At 39.5% G+C, this 26,295-nt stretch overlaps 1 protein-coding gene across 2 annotated transcripts in view; it reads left to right on the top strand.

The window, feature by feature from the left end:
* RAPH1 (Ras association (RalGDS/AF-6) and pleckstrin homology domains 1) overlaps positions 1–26,286 on the top strand; it is a 42,865-nt gene extending 16,579 nt beyond the window's left edge. Inside the window, exons 5-15 of one of the 2 annotated variants that reach the window (XM_004701758.2) lie at positions 1,528–1,602; positions 9,947–10,024; positions 11,132–11,291; positions 15,728–15,849; positions 17,195–17,260; positions 18,375–18,518; positions 20,092–20,202; positions 21,577–21,675; positions 22,422–22,542; positions 23,933–24,075; positions 25,299–26,286. In XM_004701758.2, the coding sequence (XP_004701815.1) occupies positions 1,528–1,602; positions 9,947–10,024; positions 11,132–11,291; positions 15,728–15,849; positions 17,195–17,260; positions 18,375–18,518; positions 20,092–20,202; positions 21,577–21,675; positions 22,422–22,542; positions 23,933–24,075; positions 25,299–25,373 (1,194 nt within the window). In that variant the 3' untranslated portion in view covers positions 25,374–26,286. The remainder of the gene's footprint in view (positions 1–1,527; positions 1,603–9,946; positions 10,025–11,131; positions 11,292–15,727; positions 15,850–17,194; positions 17,261–18,374; positions 18,519–20,091; positions 20,203–21,576; positions 21,676–22,421; positions 22,543–23,932; positions 24,076–25,298) is intronic. The other variant, XM_045295445.1, reaches the window with a different exon arrangement.
* The last annotated feature ends 9 nt before the right edge of the window (positions 26,287–26,295 follow it).

Here is a 26,295-nt window from a genome sequence, read left to right as displayed (position 1 = left end):
AGATTTTGGGATTACCTACTGTCCTTGATGAGCCAACTAATCTTTACCTTTAGGAGAAATGTTCCCTTTCAGTAAATGAGGGTGGAAGTGATTTTTTTCTTTTGTTCTTATTTTACTTTGTTACATAGTTCTAATCTTGGTGAATATACCCCTTTTTTTAAAACCTTAAGTGTGGGGGGTGGGGGGAGGCATGCTTTTGTAAAGTTTATCTTGAACTAAAATAAAGCCACACTAGAGACAGGAATGAAACACTGTAACAGCCATATGTATAGATGAGTAAAGATGAAGTTAATATGACATTAATATAGTATGTCTGTAACTGTTTCTAATCAGGTAGTATATTTATCATCTGTGACTGTACTTTATGAGCATAGGTGCTGATGTTTTATTATTAATCAGTTTCTTTCCAAAGGGTTTGCTTGACAATACAGTTAGCGTTACAAAATATAACACTAGAATGTTTTCTGTAACTCCACTCATCTGTGTCGTTCCATGTTTTTCATAGTGATTAGTCAACTCTATAAAACCAACCTCACTGCCATCGAGTCAATGTTGACTCAGAACATTAACAAAATAAATGCTAATTCAGGATTATTCAGAGATAGGCAAGTCTGAATTCTTTGTATTTAAACAGCTGTACTACATAAGAACAAATTCAGTTGCGTGAACTCAACTTACACAGTGTTATTGAAAATTATTGAGAGGAAAAGGGTAGTCAGAGACTATTATTCACAAGTCATATGTTTTAAGAAAATGTCTTAATTGCTTGAGTTGGTTAAACCAGTTTAAGGGAATTTACTATCTTGTCCATATGAATTTGCTATGGAAATCCTTCACTAACAGCACAGTCCTGTTAGTATACCATAATTTGTATAAATTGAGAGAATTCAGAAACTTTAGTGACATGGGGTGATGTTGATTAGGTAAAATATTTATGAAATTTTTCTTCTTGATAAGGCTATCATTGAGTTGATCAAAAATGTGTACCAGTTTCACAAATCTCATAGTCATAATTCTGTTATCACCCAGAAAATAGTATTTGAACTAGATAGGTCTTATATAGGCCTTAACAAGAAGAAGGAATAAATATTCAGTTGTTGGTCTTCTTCAACAACCGTGCTGTGTACACAGCCTCTCAAACACCCCTCTAGAAAGTAAGCTGGCTCGGGGATCCTTGCAGTGTATCATCCATTTTCTAAAAAGTAGGAAGCGTCAGGGGTCTTTGGCAACACACACACTGGTGTAATGGTGTCTTCACCTCACTCCTTCCCACCTGAATTTTTTTTCAATGACACACCTAAGAGAGGGTTTAAAAAAAAGTTTGTGTGAAAATTAAAAGATGATGGAATTTTTCTGTGACCTTTTTGAAAGTCCCCCCTTCTATTTTACTGGTGTAGGGAAAAAGATCTGAGATTAATTATAAAGATTCATTCTTGCTTTGTCTACTTTATATTTTAAGCACATAAGACCTCCATTGACTTCTATTGCCTTTTTTTGTGTTTTTTTTTCTCTCCGTTTCTGCACAAGCACTCCTATCTGGACAGGGAAACCTCCCTTCTTCTGCGAAACATTGCAGGAAAGCCTTCTCATTTGCTGACCCAGGTGATACTTCTTCTGTCCACCTGCATGTAATTATTTATTGACTTGTAGGTAGACTATAATTTCTGATTTTGATTGTGCTATCAGATAATTGCGATCATATTTCAGCATCTTTCTCCTTACTAGCAGTACTTTTTTTCCCCTCTTAATGAAGGAAGGTAATTATGTACTGATTAAAAGAACTCTTAGAGAAGTATTGAGAGTAGAAAATACTTTTAGTAAATTTTCAATAGTCTTTTAAGCTTTTGTAAATGCCTGGAAATCTTATGTTATGTTGCTTCTCCCCACCCCAGCTTTACATTGTATTGAACTTTAAAGTCTTTTTTTTTTTAAAGGCATTGCTTTAATTTTAATTTTCACTACTAATGGTTATCCGTTTTATGAGTTTCTGTAACACCTTGTTCTCTAATCCTTGAATGTATTATCATCACTTTGTTTAATTGAAGCATTTACTCATATATGAAAATCTTAGTTTGCATTAGTTTAGTCATTGGAAGGGTATTCTGCAATTTTAATTTCTCAGTTCTCTACCCTCAGAATAGTTTGAATGAATCTAGTTGAATTTTTTTGTTGGGCTGATACATCAGTTTAAAAATCTTTGAGCTATTGTCATCATTAACTTAGGAATTACAGGAAAGTTGAGTGGATTTCTCTCTTCTCTAAGTCATACCTCTGCTTCATTGTCTTATTTAAATCGTGGCAAATTTAGAAATGCTAGAGTTGGTTATGGACAGTTTCTGAAGAATGTGATAGTGATTATTAACAATGTGTAGGTTGTTGTTATTATATCTGAAATGTCTTTGTCTTGTTGTCTGTTTGTTTTTAAAATCCATTTGTTCCTAACTTTTGAACCTTTATAAAACACAAGATGGGGTTAGAACTAAAATCTCCCCTGAGAAGCAGTTCAAAGAGAGGGCCCTTTGCCAACAATCAGATCCTTTTTCCTGGCCGAGCTTCTCCCTTAAGGCAGATCTAGAAGTGAGGTAAAGCTTTAAAGATCAAGGAAGTGTAGACATCTAAGCAGGCTCTATCCACATACTTCAGAACCAGACAAACCTAGTCTTGCTTTTTCTCAAATTCTCCTCATTCTTTTAGTGACTCGCTCTCTCCCTGGAGTTCACACTTGGTAGCTTTCCCTGGTTGCACCACATTCCAGGCAGCTGTGAAGCATTTCCTGGGAGATGGTTAGCTCCTTGCCAGAACTTCAAACCCCATAGACCTCTTGCATCCATAACACACTCTCCCTTGAGCCCCACAGAGCCCATCTGCCTTCTTCCTCAGACATTTTCATTTCCATCAGGGTGCTGCCATTCTCCCAGGTTCCAGGTTTACCGCTTTGGCGCCTTCCTACCTCTGCCTTACTCTGTTAAACCTCGAATTCTGTTTGAGCTGTCATATTTATTGCATTGTGCATCTCATTCCAGCTGCTACCACTTTAGAGCAGGCTCTTCGCTCCTACAGAATGATTACAGTCTATAGTCTTGCCTTCCTCCCGTTCATTTTGTACACTGCCTTCAGATTAAGTTTCAACATTTTACAATGATCATTTGATTTATTCGGTACATTTGGTTGAGCCTTGCACTATGCTAGACACTGGGTTATAACATTGTGTAAGCTGGACATATTCCTCACCTGATGAACTCAAAGTCTGCTTAGAAAGATAGATAGGTAGTTAGTAAACATGAACCAGCAAGCATGTAAAAAGACAGAAAGAAAAGTCTAAATCATGCTCAGTACTATGAAGAGCAGTCAGTAATACTAGGGAGAGGTACAGTTGATTTAGGTGATGAAAGCAGGAAGGCCGTCCTAAGGAGGTGACAGGTAAGTTAAAGCTGGAAGGATGAAAAGCCAGCATGGAGGCATATGGACGGGGAATGTTCTATGTGGATAAGCCAAGGAAGGAAGGAGCTTGGCATGTGTAGGAAACTGAAAACCAGACCATGCTGCTGTGCCTGGAGGCTGAGTAAAGGCCTTGATCTGAGGTTGAAGAGATAGGCAGCCATTTTTCCCCAGTTGCAGAAGGACACCATTGAAGAGAATAACTTTATTCATCCAACAAATATTTGCTGAGCACCACTGATCTTTAAACAAGAAGGGGGTCAGGAGTACTGACCCTGCACACAATTCAAAACCCATGCCTAAAGTTTGACTCCTCCAAAATACAACTACTAATAGCCTACTGTTGCCCAGAAGCCATACTGAAAACAGAAACCACCGATTAACAGATACTTTGTATGTCGTACAGGGAGATTTTTTTAAAGTTTATGGAAATATGCTGTTTTCATTCATTCCCCATGAACTTTTGAAGCCCTCACCTATGTATGAGAGTAATTAAAAAGTATTGCGATGAATCATAACCTTATTAAATAACTGTATTAAAATATGAATCTGTTGGTTCTCTACATAATCTACTACTAGGTCCACATACTTCTGAAGGTGGTGTTTCCATCTCTCAAACCCCTCCTCAAAAAATCTGCTCTTTTAGATTTACACCCCATTAAAATGACAGTTTTGACATCTTTGAGGGACTCAAAACATACTTCTTTTAAATGTCCTCTGGGTTTGGGAAACAAAAGGAGGCCTAAAGGGCAAGATCTGGGCTGTGGGAAGATGGGGTCAGGTTTCACAACAGGCTTCTCGGAGGACAGCCCTTGCTGCTCTGAAGATGTTGTGTTGGGGGAGAAATTCCCCCCCCCCCTTCCCTTCCTCCTCCCCTTTGGGGGAGAAATTTATTGGCACAACTCTCCTGGGTTTTTCTTCATCAAGACATTTTTGTGTTTTCTTAAAATTTCTTCCTAATAAGCTCCTGTGGTTGCCCTCTGTCCAGATTACTACTTTTTTGAAGGCACCCTAAAGACTAAAACAAGTGTATCACTGAGAGGGCTTGTCTGCCTCCGTTCCTTAATTACACACGTTTACACACATTTTGTGCACAATAGATGAGTACCTGTGTGAACTGGAACCCAGGTAACAATACCTTTTGACTTACTCTTACATAAAACCAGCATTTTCAAGTATTTTCAAGGTATTTTGCACCTGCAGGCATAGCTGCAATGTGGCATCACTAGTTTCCTGTTTTGTTTTTACTCTGGTTTTTTTACTCTGGTCCTTACGCTGGCTTTTCTTTCTCTTGAAATGGCAGCAGTCACACCTGCAGATCTGTCTGTGGTGCTTCTTGGAATTCCTAGTGGCATTTTATATGCATCCCAGGGTGTTATTGGACGCTGATGGTACTGAAATAAACTTGATAGAATATACATGAGAACTGTGAGGGGTCACTTTTTTCAGTGATACACAATTCACAGGAGGCTCTAACTGGTCACAAGGTGATATTTAAAAAATACCTGTCCATAAGTAACCTTGTACAGTCCAAGCCTGTAGCTGCTGAGTGCCATTGTTTATTCTGTAACGGTGGCAATAACAATACAAAGTCCTTACCACAGGGGCAGTTCTATGCAAGTTTGGGATTAATGCAATCACTGCTCATCTCTCTCTGCCCACCAGATAGCGATACCAACAAGAGCAATGTCAGATCCCTTCCTGCCTCGACTGTCTCCTATTAGTGAAGACATAGTGGTGGTATATGTGGTCAACATTAAAGGATAATGGAATTCCACTCCTAACAGTGGAGCCTGCAGTCTCCTTGGTGAGACCGATGTAGTGCTCACATGCACAGCAACACTGTGCATAGGCCACATCAGCAAAGAGGACTATTCATTTATAGCTTCACACTGCCACCAGCTAAGTGCTTTAACCACTGTGCAAGCAGTAATTCTATGATTCTACCTGTAGTTACCACATCACTAATTGCTCTTTCCTACATAAAAACAGAAAAGTGCATTTAATGGGTATTCAATTGTTTATCTCAGTTGAAGTTGTATTTGAATGATTTTAATTAACAAAACTTTATTATTGTAATCTGTAACAAAAGCTAGATTCAGGGTGGGGGGTGGGGGAGCAGGTTTGCTACTACTGTTTAGCTCTTTAATGTCAATCAGATATGTCCTGAACTCACAAAGCCATAATCATTAATTGAAGGAATTCATTCCCATCTCTTAGCAACTGTAACTCTTTTCTCTAAGTATTCTAATTTTTACACCAGAGAGAGTGTAACACTTTGTATCCACAGCATTGGCTTTCATTTAATCCTAGGATCTTCACCTAGTTTTTGTCTGTTATGTAAATTTGAGGAGGCTCGGCATTTGATAGTCATTGATAGAGATACACAGGAGTGTTTCAGGGAAAAAGTGGGTTCTCTTTCTCTTTTTTTAGAATGTGTAAAAGAGAAAGTTAAGTTTTTGTATATATTGTAAAAGATTGCTCTCGTGGAGCAAGTAACATGAAAAAAAGGAATAATCAAAAGAGATGAGAAAGACCATTTAAGACCTTGAGTTGCCAGCTTTTAAACAGAGAATATGAGATTAAATAAAGCTTTGTTCTTTTTACTAAATTTGGGCTACAGACATTGAACATAGACTTTAATGAAAATAAAACCTGTTCAGATCTTCTAAGTCTCTAAACATGTCAGGAAAGATTAAGTGATCTTCCCTCTCGTACACTCTGGATAATTTTATTTCCCAGGTTGTTATGGGGCGTATATGTGGTAGATAAATAAGACTTTCTTACTTCCGTATGGCACATGAAATACTAGGAGTCTTGCAATTTGATATAAATATTTCATTTCCAGTTTTGCCCCAGTGATATTATGCAGACTGAATGATAGAGATACCTCAGTTGTTTCTTCAAATTGCTTCTACCCTGTTTCCCCCAAAATAAGACAGTGTCTTCTATTAGTTTTTGCTCCCAAAGATGCGCTAGGTCTTATTTTCAGGGGATATCTTATTTTTCCATGAAGAATATGGTACACATTTATTGTTGAACAACAAAAAAGGAAATGTATTACCTGTATAAGGTACGGTAACACAAACCAGCATAACCAGACAAACTGAATCCTAAAGTATCAAGAATTTCTTGTTACTACCATTATTTCCATGTACAACAATCTGGTACATTTACTCATAATCTGTAGTACATTTACTTGCACTTCCTGGCTGCGCTGCGGCCAACAGTGAGCTGCACGGCAGCGCCCACCGCTACGGTCCAGAGTCCAGAGTTACAGTAGCTTGGGGGGGGACCGTATGTTCGGGGAGGTCTTATTTTCGGGGGGGTGCCTTATATTTCAGTGAGAGGCAAAACTGTTAAGTAGGCCTTATTTTCGGGGAGGTCTTACTTTCAGGGAAACACGGTAGCAAAGATTATCCTTGTGATAAATTAGAAGAGAATACTTTTAAGTTTGCCTCAGTTGAGATCAAACATGTGACTTTTAAATATGAATTTGATAGAGACTTAACACGGCCATTTTTTAAAGCAATTTGTATTAGTTATTAAGGAGTAGCACTTTGAGCAGATGAAAGACTAGCAGAATATCAATTTGTTAAAGTGTCCCCACCTAACTACTTTGCATAAAAAGTATTTCTTAGTGACAGGTAGGCTATCTAATTGGTTTACGTGTTAATTGATCGCACGTCTCTTGTTTGTTTAGTCCGTTGTTCCAATGTGTCAGTTTTTTTTTTTTTTTTGCTTAACTGTGGAGCAGAAACGGAGCTGTGAATGTTAGCAAATCCTATAATTGTATGGCTTTTTAGGTCATTTGTTTCAAAAGTTAACACAGGTTGTGTTCTAGTGTACTTTGCAGATAATATTAATTACACCTACTTATCAATTGCCTTGTTATCCTGCATTTTATGTTTATGACAAGAGTAAAACATCTATCCGAAGATTTTCCCATTAATGATGTATAGCAGGCATTATTAGCCAAGGTGCAAAATGAGAGTCATTAATGCTGGTGGTGATGGTGAAGGCTATGGTGTAGCTTGGCTGGGCCATGATTCTCAGTGGTTACACAGTGGTCATCTGGTCATAGTGGTCACATCATGCAAACTTTCACATGCTGACCTGGTCTTTAGAACCAGCCTAAGGCAGAACAGGGGTATGAAAAGTCTGCCTTATCTTTGTAACTACTGATGGAGGTACCTCAATCAGTTCGGTTTCTTCAGATAGTAATATGTTAGACGAGCATAACAGAATGCATTGTTTAAATTTTTTGTTTTCTTGTACCTTAAAAATACTTTTTAGGCTTTGAAGAAATCTTCAAAACTTTTTTTTACTTCTGTAGATCAATTAAATCTTAAGAAAATCTCTTTTCTAGAAATTCATAATCATGTTCCAGATACACAGAACACATTGATTCTACATATCATGTTTCCTTTAGATTTGAACTTTAAATTTACTTTCCTAGGACATGATATGAAATTTGAATATAGGCCTCAGTAAATGTTTCTGTAGTAGCCATTCATGGAAATGTAAACATGTGGCAAATAAACCATGGACAGCACAGCATCATTGATCCCACTCCTAAACAAAGCGTCTGCAGCCCTCTTCCTAAAAAAAAAATTTTTTTTAATCCAGTAACTAATTTCATAAGACCCACTGGAAAATTGTACTATTTAAAATTCCTTTGAAGAACAGGGATCTCATCAAAAGCATATATAAGTAAGGTTTAGTCAATTAACTAATAATGTTTTTCTTTTTTCAAGACTCAGAATCTGAGTTTTAAAGACAATTTAGCTCTCTCATACAGCCTGCTTTAGAATGGAGATGGGGGGAAAAAGGAATCTTCCGTTAAAACAACATATTTTATCATTGTTATATGTTTATATACATAAAGGAGTCACTTGAAGAAAAAAATCTTTTGGTCAAAGAAATGTACCTATAAAAGTATATTAATCAAGTCTTACCTTATGCTTCTCCATTGTTAAAATAAACTGCTTTGTTCTCAGCTTAATTGGGTTTACAGATAGGATTTCAAGACCTTGGTCGTTATGATAATTCACTAGCTCCTTTCATTGAAAGGGATCAGATTTCTGGCAAACAAGACCACTGCCTTCCTTCACCACTGTTTTCTTCTGTGTTCAACAAATACTGAGCTTGAGATGAGAGAAGAGAGCCGAGAGTATAAAATGGAAAGAGAGGCACTTCATAAACAAGGACGCCAGCAAAATTTGGAACACAACAGGAACTAAATCTGCTAAATGAATCAAGTTTTTGTTTTTGTTTTTTGTGCTGGAAGCACTAGCATTTTAATGAAGAATAACACATGGATTGTGTTTTTTTCATCATCATAAGCCCAAGAGGATAAATTTTGGCCGATATAATTAGACTTTATTTTGTTTTCTTCCATTGTGTTTTGTTGGTTTTTGTTGTCTTTTTGGTCTTACACTAAATACAGAACTATTTAGGATAGAAGTTTATATTTTTAGATATTTCCTAGAGCAATCAAGAGTTTAAACAAAACAATAGTTCATAAGCAAAGGGTTGACTTACGTGAGTTTTTTTCTTTCAATTGGAGATTAATGCTACAGTGTATTATGGCCTATTGCTGGAAATTACAAGTAAGTACCTGTGTTAAGAGAACTACATGGTTTTGTTTTTGTTTGGGGGCTGGGGTGGGGGCTGGGGGAGCTTAGGAAAAAATTAGATAAATGGTTTAAGCACATATTAGTTCTTGGTAGTTTTCATTATTATTTATAATGTAACTTTCCTAAAAATTCAGTGTTTGGGAAATGATATTTAGCATTTTAAAAACCCTTTCAGTTAGTAGGACAGACTTTGAGTTGACTAACAGGAAACATTGATTATGGTATGAATTTTCAAAACATAATAAGATATGGGTACTTAGGATCAACCTGTGCTGTTCATATTGATATACAAAGGAAAGCATGCCTACATTTTTTATTAAGGATGTTTGTACTGTTGCAAATAAATGACTAATTCTGGTTTGTGCTACAGATATTTTTATGATGATATATTTTCAGTGTAACAGAGCAAAACATTAGTATCCATAATATTGCCCCAATATCTTGAAAGGGACATAAATTCAGAGTTGCCAGATTATGCTGGTACAACAGATTGGATCTCCAAGTAGTCAACATGAATTCATGTCACCCCTGTCCAGAACCTGAGGTTTATCCAATTTGGATGATCAGAATCACACTCATTATTTATCACATCAGAGATGGGTTCCTCCCAGACCCTAGAATCTAGTCTTATGATAGGAGATCTTTGTTTACAACTATTAAAATGTTCCTCCCTTTAAAATGTCAATTGGCGAGCACTTTTGTTTGTTTGTGTTTGTTTGAATGTGATCACTCTGTATGTGTGAAATAGATTCTTAATGAAATCCAATGCTAAGAGCAGACTTCAGATCCTTCAGTGTTGGGATTAAAGAACTTCTCAGTTATTCTCATCTTTTTAGCATTAGTTTCTCTGAAGTGCTTTGTGTTCACAGGAAGAACAGGCAGCAAAACTGAAAGCTGAGAAGATCAGAGTTGCCCTAGAGAAAATTAAAGAGGCACAAGTGAAAAAGGTAAAATGTGGGCTTTTTCTGGTTTGAGATTTTTATCAATCTTAAGAAGCTACTTTGTTTCTATAACACATCTTGAAGATGTGGAGAGGTAAAGGAATAATAGATATTCTTGATGATATATTTTCAACTATAGTATTTTTTTGTAGATAAAAAAATGCATTGTTTTAAAAATAACTTTCTGGGTTTTTTTTGTTTCTAAATTCTCAAGAGTTTTTTGGTGTTTTTTTTTTAAATAATCTTACTATCATAAGCTTAGCTGTTACTTTAATTTAACCAAAATAAAATGTTTTACATTCATTTAGGTAGGCTATTGGATGTCTAAACCTTTATACTTCTTGCTTAGTAACTTCATATGTTTTGTTATAGTGAACCTAGGGCATTCATCAGAGCATTGTTTGATATTGGGAGAAATCCTTTTTTTTTTTTAAATCATTTTATTGGAGGCTCTTACAATTACAGGTCTTCATAACAATTCACACATCAATTGTATCGGTCGAGCACATTTTCTTTCTACTTGAGCCCTTGGTATTAGCTCCTGTTTTATCCCTCCCTCCCCACCCTCGTGACTCCTTGATAAATTATAAATTATTATTATTTTCATATCTTATACCATCCGCTGTCTCCCTTCACCCATGTTTCTGTTGTTCATCCCTCTCAGGGCAGGGTGGGGGTGGTTTCTACACCAGTTATTGCGATTGGTTCTCCCTTTCTCTCCCTTCTCCCACCACACCTCCCTACCCTCATGGTATTGCTACTCCCATTTCTGTTCCTGAAGGGTTATCTGTCCTGGATTCCATGTGTCGCGAGCTCTTATCATTACCAGTGTGCATGTTCCAGTCTAGCCGGGTTTGTAAGGTTGAACCGGAGTCATGATAGTGTGGGAAGCGGAAGCCTTAAAGATCTAGAAGAATGTGGAGAGCAAATGTTTTGAGAATGATGAGGGCAATGAATGTACAAATGTGCTTTACACAATTGATATATGTATGGATTGTGATAAGAGTTGTATGAACCCTTAATAAAATGATTTTTAAAAACTAGAAGAATGTGTATCCTTTTTTAGAATGCCTATTTCTTTGTTTTCTTCAATTTTCTTTTGACCTGTTATAGCTGGTGATTCGAGTCCACATGTCTGATGACAGCTCTAAAACAATGATGGTGGATGAGCGACAAACAGTGAGACAAGTGCTGGGTAACCTGATGGACAAATCCCACTGCGGTTATAGTTCAGACTGGTCGCTAGTAGAAACCATCTCCGAGTTACAAATGGGTTAGTAATAAGATCACTGGCTTTAATTGCTTCATGTTGATAAAGTATTTTGAGACATTTTCATATATTTTTACTATATTACCTTTTCAAATTTGACGTGTCCTTATCCATTTTTTTTCTTAAGTATTTTGAAATTCTTTTATAGGAGATCATTTTCAGTGCACTTCAGATTTTCTTATGGCTAAAACAGTTTTTGTGTGCTTATTTTTATTTTTAAAGACGGCAAAACACTTTTTCCCTTTCAAGTAATAATATAAATATAAACACTTTTAGAGAGACCATTACACTTATTTGCCTGCACACAAAAGTCTTTATCATATCATTTGATTCCCAGAAGAAACATTAAAGCACTTTTATTAGCTAGGTGTACTGTTTTTGCTTCCTATAATTTTTATAGTTTGGCATGATGTTTTCAAATTCTAAGGATTCCTTTATTTTTATGCCATTACTGAATTTTAGTCCTTTAAAGATGTATTATTATTTTTTGTAACAATTTTGTGACCTCGAAGAATTTAATAAACTTAATAAAAGCAGTTGTCAACTTCCAAATGCAATTATGTTTTAAAAATGTATTTTTGTTGCTGTCTTTCAAAATCTCACCATACTTAACAGAAATAGAAATTTAATTATTATATCATTTCTCCCAGAATGCACATATACACCCTAAGAACTGAACCACAGGGTATTAAAATGTTATTGATATGTACAAAAATCTATCCAAATAATACTCATATAACTTTCCTGGAGAACTAAATGTGAAGGTTTACTTGCAGACATATACAGAAAATATCTGAGTGCAAATTTGGGGATTATTTCCCTGACAATAGCATAAAGATATTTTAGTAATAATTTTCTTTTATGCTCTATAAGGTTGACCATAGTGTTTTAAGTGAACCTGTAATCTCTAAGCTCCATATATGGTGGTGCAGTGCTTCTAATAGAATATGTGGTCTTTTAGTTCTGCTTGGATGAATAAAAGTAGGTTGTAAATTATGTGACGGAAGGGACGTTGCTCTTGCTTTTCCCTCACACTCTGGAGTTGTAACTTTCTCACTTGCAGTAAGTTGTGAGAACAAGATTCAGATTCAGACAGTGTGACAGCAAAGTTAGTTCTATTCATCAATAATTTAAAGTGCTCCCCCTAAAAAATAAATAAATAAAGTGCTCCATTGAGGACGTAGTCTTGTGAATGATCCATGCTTTGGCATGGAAGCTGGGAGGGTTCTTAGACAGTACAGGCGGTCCTCCATTACAGACCAGATCCATTCCTAACTCTGTCTCTAAGAACTTGTAGGTAAGTCATAATAGGTGCATATAATTTGTATTTAACTTTCCTTTGGTCCAAAAAGAGGCTCGGAGGCTTTCTAGCGATTTTAAAAGCTGCATGTGCAGTATGTTCAGGTGATGGTGACGAAAAAATGTGTTGCCACTGGGGGGTTGTTCATTCATTTTAAAGTGAGGGCAGATTGACATAACATTAAAGGGCAAGTAGGAGTTAGACCTGTAAATCAGTTGTTAATGACAGATGTTCCTAACACATGTTCGCAACCCGAGGACTGCCTGGGCCTGTGACTAAAAATTCCGTGTGTTTGGCATCTGCATGAGAGAAAATGAGAAAGTAGCAGGGTGTCTTATGTACCTGAGAACAGAAATACCATTCCCTGAGATCTCTACAAAGCTCAACTTGGGAACAGTGGCTTGTAAAAGAGCTATTTTGCTCAGCCTGCCAGTAGCAGGTGAGTGCAAAGGACACACAAAACAGCCTAAAAGGGCTGGAGTGGTTTGGCCCCTTGGATTATAAAACTAATTCCCTTAGAAGATAAAGCCCCTCAGAGTAAAAACGTAAAACTAAGAACTGCTGGGAATGGCCTCAGTACTGAGAAGTCAAAAGGTGAAGGAAAGCATCCACAAAGCATGGAGAACAGGACCAGACTCACAAAGCAGCAGAGGACAGGGAGAGAGAAAAGAAGTCACTTTTGCTTGAGAATTTTCTAAAACCCATACAAGGTTCACCAGCCTTCAGAGTCATAAAGCACATGAGTGTGAAGCAGGAGGCATCCATACCGAGACACATAGCTGCAGAGGAATGCTAGCTGAACTGGTCACTGACTTCTTCTCATCAACAATCAAAGAAGCGAGAAGACAGTAGAGTAGTAGTTTCAGAGGACGGAAGGAAATTTTAACTATCAGTTATAAACCTAGAATTCTGTAACCGAAAAATACTGTTTTTTCAAGAAGGACAAAGTAAACATTTCAGACTAATAAAACAACCCAAATGTAGGACCCTGAGACTGGAACTAAAGGTTCCTAGAAAATACAATTTATATTGAAGGGACAATGATCCCAGACTAGAAGTATGAGAAGTGGTGGCAGAAAGGGATGATACTGTCTGATATGTTGAAGGTTTTGTGGTTGGAAAGACCGACATATCAGACCACAGTAGCATAATTCTAGAGTCAGGGATGACCAGTGTTAAAGTGAAGATCCTGTGTTACTTAAGAGGGAGGTAAAAAGAATTGTTCAAATTTGGACTTGATTCTTTAGTGTCTACTCTAGAAAGTTTAATGCATAGTAACTCATAGTGTATAACTTCCAAACCAATACAAATTAAAAGGGAATGTAAACTCACCCCCAATAAAATGGGCCCGGGGGATAGTTAAAAGACAAGGGATAAATGAAATCAAAATAAGATTGTGGAAGCAAGTATTGATAAGTGTGTATTCTTCAATTAAAGCATGAAGGTTTTTAGAAAGGCTAGATGTTAAAGTGCAGCTTTCAGCCATTTACAAAAGACACCTAAAGACACGGGAGACTGAAGTGAAAGGCGTGGAAAAGGCCACCACAGAAAGGTGGTCTGACTATGTTACAGCACCATGTCACCAGAGTTCTGCATTGTCATACTTAGCACATTGACTTCACCAGAGGACAGAATCCTTCTAATTTTATCTCACTTTAAATACATGAAGTAAAAAGAGATCAGGAGAAAAACAGATATATTTCAGTAACCAATATATAATCAAGCCAACTAAAAAGGATATACAATACTTGAAAAATAACTTAAAATCCTGTTCAAATAGTTAAGTTATAACCACTGGTCTGTCAATTCATCATACTATGGTAGCCTGTGTGATTCTGTGATGCTAGAAGCTATGCTTCAAATATTTCAGGTACTGCTAGCAGGGCCCCCATATGGACAGATTTCAGCAGAGCTTCCCGGCTAAGGGGGACTAATAAAGGACCAGCCAATTTACTTTGAAAAATCACTGGCCAGGGAAAACTTTATGAATATCAATGGAACGCTGCCTGATGCACTGCCAGAAGGACGCCTTGCTTAATAGCGTTCGTGAAAAAGAGGAAGACCCTCAGTGAGAGCTGGGTTGACACAGAGGTGCATCATCAGTGTCTCCGACATCATAATTTCATAATTCGGAGGACGGGGAAGGCACAGGCAGTGGTTTCTGCTGTTGTCCGTAGGGTCACTCTGAGTAGAAACCAAGTCAGTGGCACCTAGCCACAACAACCGCTATGTTTAAGACACTGTAGCTAGCAGCAAGGGAATATACTTTCTTCCCAAGCAGAAACTGATCGAAGTATAGGGAGCTCTGGTGGTATGTAGTTGTTAGGAGTCAAACCGTCGGCAGTTCAAAATCACCGGCAGCTCTGAGGGAGAAAGACTGGGCTCTCTGCTCCTGGAGAGAGTTAGACTTTCAGAAAACTCACAAGGGATCGCCGCCGTGAGTCAGCACTGACTCAATGGCAGTAAGTTTGATTTTGATGAGGCTATAAAGCAGTTCTCAACAAATTTCAGAGAATCGTACGTAGATTATATTCTTTGAATATATGTTTATTCATATATATGACATTCTTTGATTTTTAATTGGTAAGTTAGAAATCACATCAGTGTTTGTTTGAAATTAAGCAAGAGAATGAAGTAAAGAAGAAATCATCTTGGATTTTTTTTTTAAATGCCAAGAACTGAAGACTAGTGGAAATACTTAGTATCAAAAATTTGTGAAATGCAACTGAAGTATTTTGCTTTTCCCTTGAAGTTTGGGATGAGAACATTTTAAAGGCTGAAGAAGGATCTTCTGTGAGTCTGAAGACTTATACTCTGGAGCTAATTCTACCATGTATCACCTGTGTGACCTTAGTTAGGTCCCTTGTGTCACAAGTACATTTTTGCTTACTTAAAACAAATGAGGAAAGACCAGATAATCGTTAAGAGCCCCAGGGCTCTGGTGTGAAAAGTAGTTACATCAGTAGCAGTGTAAAAAATAATTACATCTGTAATTACATGTGAACTAACTAAGGTTTCTTGTTTTTGATGCATATTGCATTATTTCTGGTTGTTCTGTTTTCTGCTTCTGAAAGCCTCCTGTAAAACAATGAGGCTTTTCAGGAACACTAAAAAATATTGATATTTTATTTTGGAACAGAGAGAATCTTTGAAGACCATGAAAACTTGGTTGAAAACCTTCTTAACTGGACAAGAGATAGCCAAAACAAACTTGTATTTATGGAGCGTATAGAAAAATACGCACTTTTTAAAAACCCACAGGTAAGACCGAGCAACTCGTGATAGAGATCCAGACTTCAAAATGTCTGTCTTACGTTATTCAATTAGTGGTAACCCCACGGGAGCATTCCCTGCTACCAAGGTGGAAAGCCTGCTGGGGCATGGATGTCCAGTTGCTCCCAGCCCACAGAGCTGGGAGGGATGAGCCTGCAGTAGCGGGAGTGGCTCAGGAAGTTCCTCTTGTAACTCATAGAGGTTTAGAAACCAAGTAAACTGGGGAGTGTCTCATTCTTCAAAGACCAAACCTTACCATCTACATCTGCCTTTTGTCTAAATGAATTTTTTGTACTATTAAAAAAATCTCCCAGTAACCTCAATTATAAATGGCTCCATATTCTAATATATGTTACCTTGATTTATTTGGCATCTCTGCTTTTTCTAACAAAATATATGGATTAATACTTCCCAATAGGCAGGCATTTTAGAAAAATCAGGGTGTTTTAAGGAAGACAAGAACTCCTCAGTAAAAAGCAGTCCTGTAAAAAGTGACAGTATCTTGAAGCAAGTGCACACTGTGACACACAGGTTTTTAGTCAAGAATCCACACTTAAATGTGCTTGATACAATGGATGTATGGATGGTTAGAAGAGCTGTAAGAGCCCCCAAGAAAATGATTTTTTTTTTTAAATCCATATTTGGAGCCATCAGTAGATCCTTTTGATGTGAGAAAAGAATCCAAGGCAGTCATTTGCATTTAGATTTCTAGTTGAGGTAAGCAAATGAAATTATGATGATTTCAGAGGAACTAGAGCTTCTTTTAAAAAGCCAGGCCATAAATGAAAGTTTCTATAGTTGGATCAATTAAGCTCAGCACATGTTAAGGAAATGCCCTAATTGTTACCCTTAATAACTTGTAAACCATTCATTGGTTATCTCAAAACATGTTAGCTAGCTGCTGCCTGTCCTGTGATGTCAGGATTTAGGGAAAGCAGTGGATGGAGTAATTCTTGACCTGTGAGTAGCTGAGAGAAGACCTTGTCAGGCACCGTAGGGACGATGCTGACACTCGGGGAGCTCCGCCAGCCACAGCTTTCCCCACTGTCCCTGTCACCAATCCAAGCCAAGCCCCTCAGTGCCCCAATAGCACAGAGCAGAACTGTCCCCAAGGGTTTCCAAGGCAATGAATCCTTACAGAAACAAACTTCACAGACCACCGACCTTTCAGTTAGCAGCCCAAATGCTTAGCCCAACCACTGCCACCCCCACACACATGCAGAAATGGATTGAGAGTTGCCATGCTTCCTGGGGAAAGAAATCAGATACACACCGATGCCATGGGAATAATAAAGCCAACTTCACTTCAAATGTCTTCTACTCATTCTTGCAGAATTACCTTCTGGGGAAAAAGGAAACAGTTGAGATGGCAGACAGAAACAAAGAAGTGCTGCTGGAGGTGAGTCTTCTCCCCACCTCCCCCTCTTTATACCCCACGCCCCTATTTAAAATTGGAAGCACCCTTTTGAAGTCAGCATATGGTGTTGGTCCTTACAGCTGTAACTAGGGGAACTTTTAGTCTCCGGTAACATGAGGGAATGTGGTCACCCACCCAGAGGGCCTTTTCAAAACCCTTATTTTACCTCAGCAGGGTTCTACAAGAGGCCCCTGAGTGGGAGAAAAGACTGGTCAGCCAAGGGTAGGATTGTTTGCTTAGCGGGAGAGACATGAATGTCACCAACTGTTCACAAAACAGTTCCCGCCTTAGACTTCAGTCACTTTTTCCATTAGTGGATTTGAAAACCTGAATGAATTTAACAATGGCATTAAGATCAGCACTCACCGTAGACTAATAGTATCAGCTACAGTTCAGTAACACTGTCTTTGCAAGTCCTTGTTCTTTTAGAACAGGGAGAGAAATTAGTTTAGATTTAAATTGCCCCATGTTAATGCTTGATGAGGATTTCTTTTCCTTCTTTTAACTATATGATTGATATTCTTATATTAAAGTCTTACCAAAGCATGGATGATAGCAGCATTAAAATTCTGAGATTTATTTTTCAGCCCCAGTATTAAATACTTTTAAAAACAAGTACGCTTTGTTTTAGCACCATGTAAATTGCTAAGCTTTATAAATTGTTAGTTTAATCACACATTTAGCATGTTGCTTTCTTTTTAAAAATACGTGGTTAGTTTGAAAGCTAAGTACAGTGTTTAACCTAGAGAGAAATAAAATAGAATGCTATGTGAGCTAAGTAGATCTATGCTCTTTACAAATGTATTTCAGTACTGTTAGACATAGCTCAGTAATCATTCCAAAACAACCTTCTGTGTTCCATTTATGGTGAGCATTTCTACTTAATTACACCTTCTCTAAGGTTTATTAGTAATAGCATAGTAATTCCAAAATAAGTTCATATTATATTTAGAATAGAAAATTCTAACTGAGGTCAATTAGCAGCATGGTTTCAATACAATACTTCTCTTTCCGTTTAATTACAATGTCATAGAGGTAAAGGCAATGTTGTTCTGAGAATTCAAGGATCCTATCTGCCTGCATCATCTTATTTTAGGAATGTTTTGGTGGGAGTTCTGTAACTGTACCAGAAATTGAAGGAGTCCTTTGGTTGAAGGATGATGGCAAGAAGTCTTGGAAAAAGCGTTACTTTCTCTTGCGAGCATCTGGAATCTATTACGTTCCTAAAGGAAAAGCAAAGGTGTGTCTCTTCTGTTGGCTTTGGAGCCTCTGTTGCGATAATTATTTTTAATCTGTATCAAATATATTGACAAAGTAAATTCAGGCTCTAATGTATTCATTGCTCACACGAAGACTTCAACTGCTCCTTTATTGGCCCCAACTCAATTCTCTTTCCAGATGTGCGCTCGTGCTTTTTTTTGCTCCCCGACTCATCAGCCAAGTTTTTGTTTTGTTTTTAGGTTGGTAGAATAGTTTTCTGAGATTATAAGCATTGCTGTTAGGTAACAAGCCTCAGGTGAGGGCCACAGAAATAGTTGTTAATCAATACTTGGTCAGTTGACCTCCCTGTAGACACAACCTGAATGTGTACCAGGTGCAAGTATCTCTTTTTTTTTTTTTTTTTAAACATTTTATTAGGGCCTCATACAACTGTTATCCCAATCCATACATACATCAATTGTGTAAAGCGCATTTGTACATCGTTTCTCAAAACATTTTCTCTCCATTTAAACCCCCGACATTAGGTCCTCATTTTTCCCCTCCCTCCCCGCTCCCCCCTCCCACATGAGCCCTTGATAGTTTATAAATGGGTATTTTGTCATATCTTGCCCTGTCCGACATCTCCCTTCATCCACTTTTCGGTTGTCTGTCCCCCAGGGAGGAGGTCACACACAGTTCCATGTAATCGGTTCCCTCTTTCCTACCCATTCTCCCTTTACTCTCCCTGTTTTGCCACTCACACCACTGGTCCTATAGGGCTCATCCGGCCTGGGTTCCCTGTATTTTCAGTTCCTATCTGTACCACTGTACCTCCTCTGGTCTAGCCAGTCTTGCAAGATAGAATTCTAGTCACGGTAGTGGGAGCGGGGAGGAAACATTTAGGAACTAGAGGAAAGTTGTATTTCTCATCATTGTTCTCTTACTTGTTCCATGACAGAAATTTCTTCCCGGGCTTTTGAATGTTGATGTGGGAGTCTTTTCCTTTTTAAGATTATTTGTATTTTTGTCTTTATACTACAATGATTTTATCCTTACCACCTTAGTATGATTTTGGTTTTTTAATGTTTTCTGTTGGGTCTCCCAGCTGTGAAGCACAGGAGTGGATGCATAGTGATGATAACTGATACAGAGGGATCTAGGGAACACGGGTGGGCAATAGGGAGGGAAAGGGGATTTCAGGAGTAAATAATGAAGGGAGTAGTGGGAAGGGAGCGCTAGAACTGATTGTGATTGCACCACTCATTTTAAAGGTGATTTAATCATGGGTGGGGGTGGGGATTGATGTGGTGATTATGCAGTTCTCCTTGATATGATTGAACGAATTAAACTATCAAATTGTATGCTAATGTGCCAGGGTGGGGTAGGGGGGATAGGAGTTAAAATGTCCTCCTTTCCAAAGAAGTTGATGTTCATTTTGTTGCGTTGCGGATTAAGGAAGCATGTATAGAGATCTCATTATGCTGTTTTCTGTAAAATAATAATTTCTACATAGTACCATTTTGATTCTCAACTAGAAGCTGTTGAGGTGTGTTTGTTTGTTTGAACTGTAATTAAATCAGTCTTGGGTGGGTGGGGCGTGGCTTTTATCCTAGGTTTCCCGGGACCTTGTGTGCTTCCTCCAGCTGGATCATGTCAATGTTTACTATGGGCAGGATTACCGCAGCAAGTACAAGGCACCCACAGACTACTGCCTGGTGCTGAAGGTAAGCATCTACCTCTTCTTAGCGGACTTTTCACTGATGCCAGGCCCAGAGAAGGTGGGGAGAGATTTTAAAATAGTTTGACTGAATCTCCATCAAACACTGCTTCATTCTGTCCGCTTAAAAGAGAAGACTACAGGGTGGTCGATGGGAAGAAGCATAAGCAGTATCACAGCTGACCTCAGCTGAGCTAATTAGCACCAGTGGGAGTCATATCACTTATATCCAATGGATACTGGACTTCAAGCTTTGAATTATTATTAAATATATTAGATCATAGCCTTGTGACTGGCTAGTGAGGGGCTTGAGTGAAACTTAACCAGAGGCCTGTGTGAGCTATGTATGTGGTTTAGGTTATTTGCTGCGCTTACTCAACAGGACCATCAGAGGGCACTGTACCATCACTCAACTGATCCAGAAACCATGCCTTTCCCTGAACCTCAGCCCTGCTAGCTCAGGCTGATACTTTAAACCCAGTGCTGGGTTTTGTGAGAATTTATTAATTATTAGTTTAATTATTTTAATCCTTTGTCTTATACTAATTGTATCTCTTGATAACTGACACTTTAGTGAATTTTCCAGGATTTGTTGGAGCATTCAAAAAGAGAACACGTAAAATGTGAGGAGATTGTCAGGCAGATGACTGTAATTTATCTCATTGGCTCCATCTGAGCCAGCTTTGGCTAACTCCTTGGGTGGTCGGTCGTTTGTCCATATCATCTGCTTTTACAGGTCTCTGAGGGGGAGTTTTGAGAGGATAGAGGGTTTTTAAGTGGAATATTAATTGTTGTGATAAAATTAGGTGTGTTGTAATGGAAACGATTTACTAAATAATCCTTTCTTGGAGACAAACTTTCAGTAGCAAATAATTTTTTAAAACACAAAATGGCTTATTACACAGTTTTCAAAATGAGTCTTCTCTGTACTCATTTTGCAGATATGGAAGCTGAGGCTTAGAGGAGTTTACCTGCTCAGCACTATTAGAGCCATAGGCTTCCACTGTGGAGCCTGCAGTAGGTAGGGCCATGATAAGCAGTTTCCCTCTTAAGTATAAGAGTAATAGCGACTGAAATGACAAGTTGCTGTGGTGCAGGCTGCATACAAGTACAGAGCTAATGGTAGGGTCTGAGGCTGGTGTGAACATTTATTTTCAATGTGGTATCTTGACCTAGAATTTAACACAAGACTCTGACTTCTTTTGTAAAAATATTTAAGGGCCATTTGGTTAGGTTTTATGCCCCTATGAAGAACTGCACATGATTTGATCATCACTCTGATGGTCAGTACCGTTTGTTGTGGACATGCTTAAGCTTGGAGAGACTTTGGTTTCGTTCAGTTCTGCAGGACTTACTTGGATTGTTGCCTTTAATCTTGCAGCACCCACAGATCCAGAAGAAATCTCAGTATATCAAATACCTCTGCTGTGATGATATGAGGACCCTGCATCAGTGGGTCAATGGCATTCGCATCGCAAAGGTGGGTTTTCTGTTGGCTTGAAGCCACACTGACTCATCTGCTGTTAAATCATTAACAAGTGATTGAAAGCTAAATCACAGTGGGTCACAGTGAGAAAAATAGGTAAATCCAAAAAAATCATTTTGTCAAAAGATATGTCTTTTGTGATTTGATAAATTTGAATATCAGATTTTTTCAAAAAAGCTGAAGTATCATGAAAGTGATGTTTTGGCTTTATAAAATGCATTCTATGACTCTTCACAAGGTTTGGTATAAGCAAAAAAAATTTTCCTAATTAAATTGCTTTGCTGGTGCCTTGGTGGTGGTGTGAGTTAAGCGATGGGCTGCTAGCTGAAAGTTCAACTGTTTGAACCCACCAAACGAGAGAGAAGACTGTTTTCTGTAAAGAGTTCTGACCTCCCAAACCCAACGAAGCCATTTGCTGCCCTACAGGAACCCTTTGAGTCAGAAGCAGTTCGATGGCAGTGGGGTTTGGTTTGGAATGAGCATGGACCAGCCAGATTTGGGGCTCAATTCTGAATCATTCAGAGAAGCAGAAGCAGGCTCTGTATTAAGAATTTGGAGAGGCCGGGGAGAGAACTAGATAATAATTTATTGATATTAAAAAGAATTTTTTTAAGTGTCCTGGGCATTAGTTTTCATACAGGCTGTTAATCCATAAATAGAAATCTTCTCCCCTCCCCCCTTATCTTTCCATACTGTGCTCAGTAAAGTTCAACTGTTGTCATTTACTGCCTACTATTTAGTATGGAAAGCAACTCTACATGAACTATCAAGAAGCTGTGAAGAGAACAGAGTCGACTTATGACTGGACTTCCTTATCCAGCTCCAGCATTAAATCAGGATCCAGTTCTTCCAGCATCCCAGGTAAGGGATGCCTCAAAAGCACCATTTTACTCCCAGGATAAAGGCTTCTGGTGGCATAATGGTTGTGCATTGGGTGCTAACCACAAAGTCAGCCGTTGAAACCACCAGCTTCTCTGAAGGAGAAAGACGAGGCTTTCTGCTCTTCTCAAGAGTTGCAGTCTGGGAAACCCATGGGTGCAGGTTCTCCCTGTCCTGCAGGGTTGCTGCGAATCAGAATCGACTTAGTAGCAGTGAGTATTAAACCTCTGAGAGACTTTGTAGTAGACCTGGTTATTTCAGTTTCGTTTTTAAAAATTTTTAAACGGATTTCTGAATTACAATCAGGTGCTTTTAAATTTTAAAATTTTAGGTGGGAGGCTTAGTGTTGAGTTAGTCAAAAAGTATATTTGAAATGGAAAACCAGCACATAGACTCCTGAAGCCAGGTCCTTCTAAACTCTCATAGCTCGAGAACTGGTGTTGGTGCTGATATGTGAGTTGGGTAGAACCTGCCCTCCTTCTCCTCAGAATTTCTGTGAATCGTGAGACTAGCTGGAATACTGCGTCCACCATTGCAGTAAAGGAAGCTGCTTAAGTTAGCAAACTTCAGCTAAAGATTTTATAGGAGCCAAGAGGTACTCAAGGGATATTGTCTTAACTTTAAAGGAATTTGAGTTTGAGAGTTACCATTTCTGTATAGTTATCTTTGCTGGCTGGTCTGAATACTGCACTCTAATAGTACCTCTCACAGGCATCGAGGTAGATGTTTCTACCTGGTTATCCTGTGGATGCCAGTGAAATAATCTTCCCAGTTCTCTCACTGAGCTTGGCAGTTGAAACTACCCTATAGCCTTACAGCCATTCCCACTGGACCTGAGGTCCCAGGAAGAGCTCCCTGGAGCAGGAGGCTGTAGCCCTGTGGTGCCAAAGCCTGCGGCCCTAGAAAGCAAGCTCACCCCTCACTTGGGAGTCAAGTTCTGTTCTAAGCATTGTTTGTTGCTGGAGAAATGGAAAGTTATCGTATATAGATCTGAAGTTATAAATTATACTCTGAGATGGCCTAGAACAGGGACATTAAATCTGACTCCTAATGTAATGAAGAAATGACCAGGTGGGGGCGGGGGTGGTTGGTGGTAGAATTCACTCTATTGATAGCTTAGTGATTCTGTGGGGGGGGGGGCGGTGCAGCGCGCAAGAGAGGCTGTTGGGATACCAATGTTATATAAATCCCTTATTATAATTAGTAGTCTCCTGGTGAACTATTTTTTTAAAGTCACATATGGGTTTATATGAAGTGGGTTGAATGAAATTTATGTGTTGCTATTCTCCATAGTATTCGGCTTTGAGTACTCATATTCACGCTCAGAATGCTGACCCAGTCAATCCTGTCCTTTCAAAACTGTCCTCAACAGAGTCTCAATCAAATCACTCTAATCAGTCGGACAGTGGCGTTTCGGACATGCAGCCTGCAGGGCACGTCCGATCCCAGAGCATCGTGAGCTCCATCTTCTCCGAAGCCTGGAAGCGAGGCACTCAGCTTGAGGAGTCCAGCAAGGTCAGGCCCCTATTTGAACTTAGGCAGAAACACCTGTGCTAGTCCAGCAGTATGACTTGGTGAGCTTTCAGTCCTTCCTTAGGAATTCTTTCTTGCCAGTTCCCAGCTTCTTTCTTGGATCATGAGAAATGAATTATTTTCACATCAGCTCTAATGACTTAAATCTCCACACACACCCCCCAAAAAGAGGCAGTTTGTGTGTAACTACCTGTGGCTCAAATTTTTTAAGCAGCTTTCTCCCTCTGCCCTGTACACCGCCCACCCCCCACCCCCTTTAATCAGTTTGGATGAAGGAAGCAACACCATTTGGTGCTAATGCCCTAAGGATGTTTTGTCCAGAGAAATTGCTTGTGGTTGGTTAACCATCCTTCGTTTATTCAGAATCGCTTCCTGTCTTTTCTGCACTTTTCCATTCCTTGTGTATTGATGGGTTTTCTCTGAGTTTAGATTCTGTGGAAGACAAAACCCAGATCAGCCCCCTTAGAAGGACAGGCTCCAAAGCCCTGCATACTAGATTGTATGACTTATGATCCTGAGGACAATCTTCATTACTATGAAAAATAAGTAGACAGCCTCTCCATTATTTTGAAAGTCACCCTCGTAGTCCTTTAGCACACAGCCCTGTCTTTGCAGCGGGTCCTGCCATCTCCGGGTACCCTCTCCCACCCTACAACCATGCCCATCCTGCAGGCTCAACCCTTTGTATTTCACCAGTGGTCCTTTGGGCCCAAATCACTTGAGAGATACCTTCAACAATGAGAATTAAGTGGATAGTCTCCTTCTATTCAGTCCTTAATTCGTGTATGTGATTGAGTACCTGGTCCTGGCAGATGAAACTATTTTGAGAATTGCTTCTAGTGACCGGAATTCTCAAAAGCTCTGGCATTTTGTTGCTGTTCCTTATCAGAGCCTCGGGTTTCTCTCCCTTCCCAGAGTCACCAGTGTGGATGGAGGAGCCCAGTTTGGGGCGAATGCTCTGTAAACAAGCCTTCTGTATCCAGATGTCTGAAAGCAAAGGCCCTGTGCCTTCCCAACTGTTGGTGTACATTTTCAGTGGGGGACTGAGTGTGCGAGGGAGGGAGGGAGGCCCCAGAGAACGGAGGTTCAGGAGTTAGAAGTGCAGCCTGTCACTGCCTGGGTTCAAGAAGTGTGACCCCCACCACACAGCAACGACACTTTGTGAGTCTTGATCCCTCTCTGTGTTTCTTCTCCTGTTACCTCAGTCTCCGGTGCCAAGTGTGAAGGCCAGCACAGCTAAGGTCTGCACCCCTGAAGCAGCCAAGACAGGGTCCAGTTAAGGTCAGGGGTTGTCCTGGAAACATTAACCTGGGTGCCTCCCATACCAAACCTTACAGACTAATGCTTTTACTCTGCCTGTCATTTTAGAAATCATGTGAGTGACCTTTTGGTACACTAGTGCCCTCAGGTCTGCTAACCCCAGAGTTCTCGGTGCTAATTAGATGTCCGTCATGATGGGGGACACAGGTGGTTTTCAAAGTCATACATGGAGTACAGACAGACCAAGGGCCCTGCCTGCTCTCTTTCCAGAAGTCCCTAAGCCCCATGTGTGTGTGTTTAGCTTATGAAGCAAATGAGCGGATGGGGTCATTTCAGCGGTGCCAAGAGGGGCCCAGTATGGCTGATGTTTCCCTTCCTGTTTTCTATAGCCTTCCAGGCAGGGCTGCCTCACTTTCAACTGGCTTTTTCTCAACGGCATATCTCTGTTCTTTTGCAGTAGTGTGTATGAAGCGCTTCTTTATGTGTTTATTTTCAAGTAAAGCAAATATAAAGTGCGCCCCCCACCCCACCACCCCCGCATTGCTGGAACTTTGGTGCATGTTGGATGCAAGTGTCTCACGGGAGCACGAGTGTACCACACTCCTCCCTCCCTGTGTGCCTGCCTGCCCGCCCACTATTCACATATGCATGTGTCAGATTGCTTGCCTCACAGTTACCCGGCTGCGCTCCTGCCTACCCAGAGCTGGTGGGCACATGGTGGTGCCCCGTGCTCAGAGTACTCCCACCCACCCACAGGGAAGGTACTTAGAAGTCGCTGAGCCCAGGAATCAGGAACCAGGCGGCCTGTCACCTTCAGACTTGCCACCACAGGCACACCAGGTGCCTGGGAGTCAGTTCTGCCTTCCCGGCCTCGACCTTCCGTGGAGCGAGCACCTGCAACCCCGCCCTGGCATGCCCCCCAGATTCCTTGTTGTCTGCCCC

This window comes from Echinops telfairi, unplaced genomic scaffold (assembly GCF_000313985.2).
Source record: "Echinops telfairi isolate 266 unplaced genomic scaffold, ASM31398v2 ScPeMD7_3;HRSCAF=10, whole genome shotgun sequence".
In the NCBI taxonomy this organism is placed as follows: Eukaryota; Metazoa; Chordata; class Mammalia; order Afrosoricida; family Tenrecidae; genus Echinops; species Echinops telfairi.
This window is presented reverse-complemented; position numbering and strand designations above follow the sequence as displayed.